General features: G+C 33.5%; 1 protein-coding gene across 1 annotated transcript in view; it reads right to left on the reverse strand.

The window, feature by feature from the left end:
- Positions 1 to 2,490, reverse strand: part of FUT8 (fucosyltransferase 8 (alpha (1,6) fucosyltransferase)) — a 60,659-nt gene that overhangs the window by 13,089 nt on the left and 45,080 nt on the right. Inside the window, 1 exon segment of the mRNA XM_010160206.1 lies at positions 459 to 705. Within this exon segment, the coding sequence (XP_010158508.1) occupies positions 459 to 705 (247 nt within the window).

The raw sequence follows: 2,490 nt of genomic DNA on the forward strand, positions 1-2,490 counted from the left end.
GCACATACCATGTTCAGGTGCAGCCAACAATAAAATTAGTTGTTGATTGTGGCATTTAAAATGTAGGCTTAGCCTTTTTTCCTCAAGTGTAAATGCTATAGGCACTTGAAAAGAAGACCCAGACAGAAAAGTATCTGGAATACAAACTGTAAGACAGTTACATGAGTGAAATTCTGTACTGCATTACTAGGTATGGAATGACATATAAAACCCCCTTGTATTCAGATGTCTTTTATGTATCTGTCCAACTACAGGTACGCAAGTATGCTGAAGACGTAGTTCTAAACAACTTGATTATGCACAGTTGAAAAATAATAGCTTTTCCTAGAAAGCACCCTTTCTACTCACAAAATGATTGAGGCTCTTAGATAACCATCAAAAAACATTGTGTACTGAACAGGAATTACTATATACACATACTAAAGCAGAGACAATTAATAAGAAAACTAAATACCCACCCAATCACTGGATGTTTGAAACCAAGTTTCCTTGTGGCTTCCTCTATTTCTTTCTCTAACCAAGGCTGCGGACGAATCAAGTATTTCACAAACTGCGAGACCCACCACACTGCAGGGTCCCCATGTACACGAATCAGCCTGTCAGCCAGGTCTTCGGGAATCGCCAACGGTAAATAAGGTGGCCGTGGGTGTAAGCTGTCAACAATGGGAAGTTCCACCACCTGAACATCCTTATCATTAGCCTCACCTGTTTTAAAATACATACTAGGATGAGTCAAGAAGTTTACTTAATTGATAAGCTTTACCATTGGCAAGTAACATCTTAAACGTATCAGCTAAACTGTATCTTCAGTTTCAAAAAGACTACCTAGCCCTTGCTCTACTTTTTCAAAATACCATTAAAAAATAATAAAAATAATAGTTTTAGACTGCATTATGTATGAAATATATCTAATAGTCCACCTCAATAGGACAAAGTTGAAGGTCCTTGAATTATTAGCATCTGGTAGTTAAAAAAATATTAAGTGTTCCTGTTTATATATTCATACCTTTGCATATAAAACTACACCATTACTGGGTTCTAAGCCTTAGTTGCACAGACTTGCTATCTAAAATGCTTAAAATTGAGTTGCTTTTTTAAAAATAAAGAAATATTTTAAGACACATGAAATTATTAAAAAAATAACCATACAGCCCTGGTACTCTTTCGAATACATTTTATTGCAGTAAACCTCCGCATTTCAGACATCACTAGAACCACTGAATTAGTCAATCTACTAACAGAAGGGGAGAAAGGACAGAGAGACTACTCCTGCCTTGAAGAAATTAAACTATGAAGGTAAGTACCAAATTAAGTAGCTCAAGGAAAACATCCAAAAACTATACAAGCATGTAAAATAGAGGTAAGAATTTGTTATCATTTAAATACTAACTGTTGAATATAAACTACATATAATATAAATAAGGTTGAATATACAGATGTTTTTGATGGGACTTTCATTCAAGGCTCCACTAATTTTAAAGAGTTTTTACAAATCATGTGAACATAAGTGTCTAGATAACTGATAAATCAATGTATTTCCATATACTGAAATAATACATGACAACATAATAGAAAGCACTATGTTTTTCAAACATGGAACATTTTGGGTAAGATTTCTAGTATGTTCATAGACTCCAAAAGAATACTTTCATTGTCTGTAGGGTTTATTGGAAAATACGGTTAGTTCTCTGTTTAGAGCTCTACCAGCCAGGAAAGAAAACTATTTTAAATATAAGCAACCCAAGCTCAAGTAACTTTATGACCAAGTTAGAGAAATGGCTGAAAAAAAAGATCAATTTAGTGCAAGGATAATGAGTCTTATTTTAAGAACAGTTAAAAATACCTACGGTTAGAACACTTTTGCATGCACTAAAAATAATTTCAGTTGATTTGTGACAAAGTCCTAGAAATATGACAACTGCATGATTAAGTCATACATTGCCAGAATGCTACATTAACACCATTGAGCTTACCAAAAGGAGTCAAAATTCAGCAGTAACTCTGAGATATGGTCATTTAAATAAGGAATGTTTGTTACAATCAGCTACATTTTTCAATTAATTTTTAATAAATTCGGGAAATCTGTCTTCATAGATGTATCCATATGCTAAGATTTTATCAATGTACTGTATAACACCAGTATAAAGGGATCTTTTAGACGAATTCCCCATAGAATATGTACTGCAGGTATGGACAATACTTTTTAACTCAAGAAGCCAATTCATATGTTTACCATCTTTTATATCACACTTACAGGACAAGATTTAGTAAAAGTTTATACATTTAGTAAAAAAAAAAAAAGAACATTGTTTTTTTCTTATAATAAGATGGATAATGTCCATCAGTATGTCTTCAGAAAGATGCAAAAAAGAAAAGCATCCTGAGGCCTGGACAATGCTAAATCTAGTGGAGAGGTGAAGTATTAGAAGTCTAGACAAGAAATGTTTACCTTAGGAACGGTATGAAAGAATGCTTGAGGATCCACCCTTC

This window comes from Eurypyga helias, unplaced genomic scaffold (genome assembly GCF_000690775.1).
Source record: "Eurypyga helias isolate BGI_N326 unplaced genomic scaffold, ASM69077v1 scaffold6891, whole genome shotgun sequence".
NCBI lineage: Eukaryota > Metazoa > Chordata > Aves > Eurypygiformes > Eurypygidae > Eurypyga > Eurypyga helias.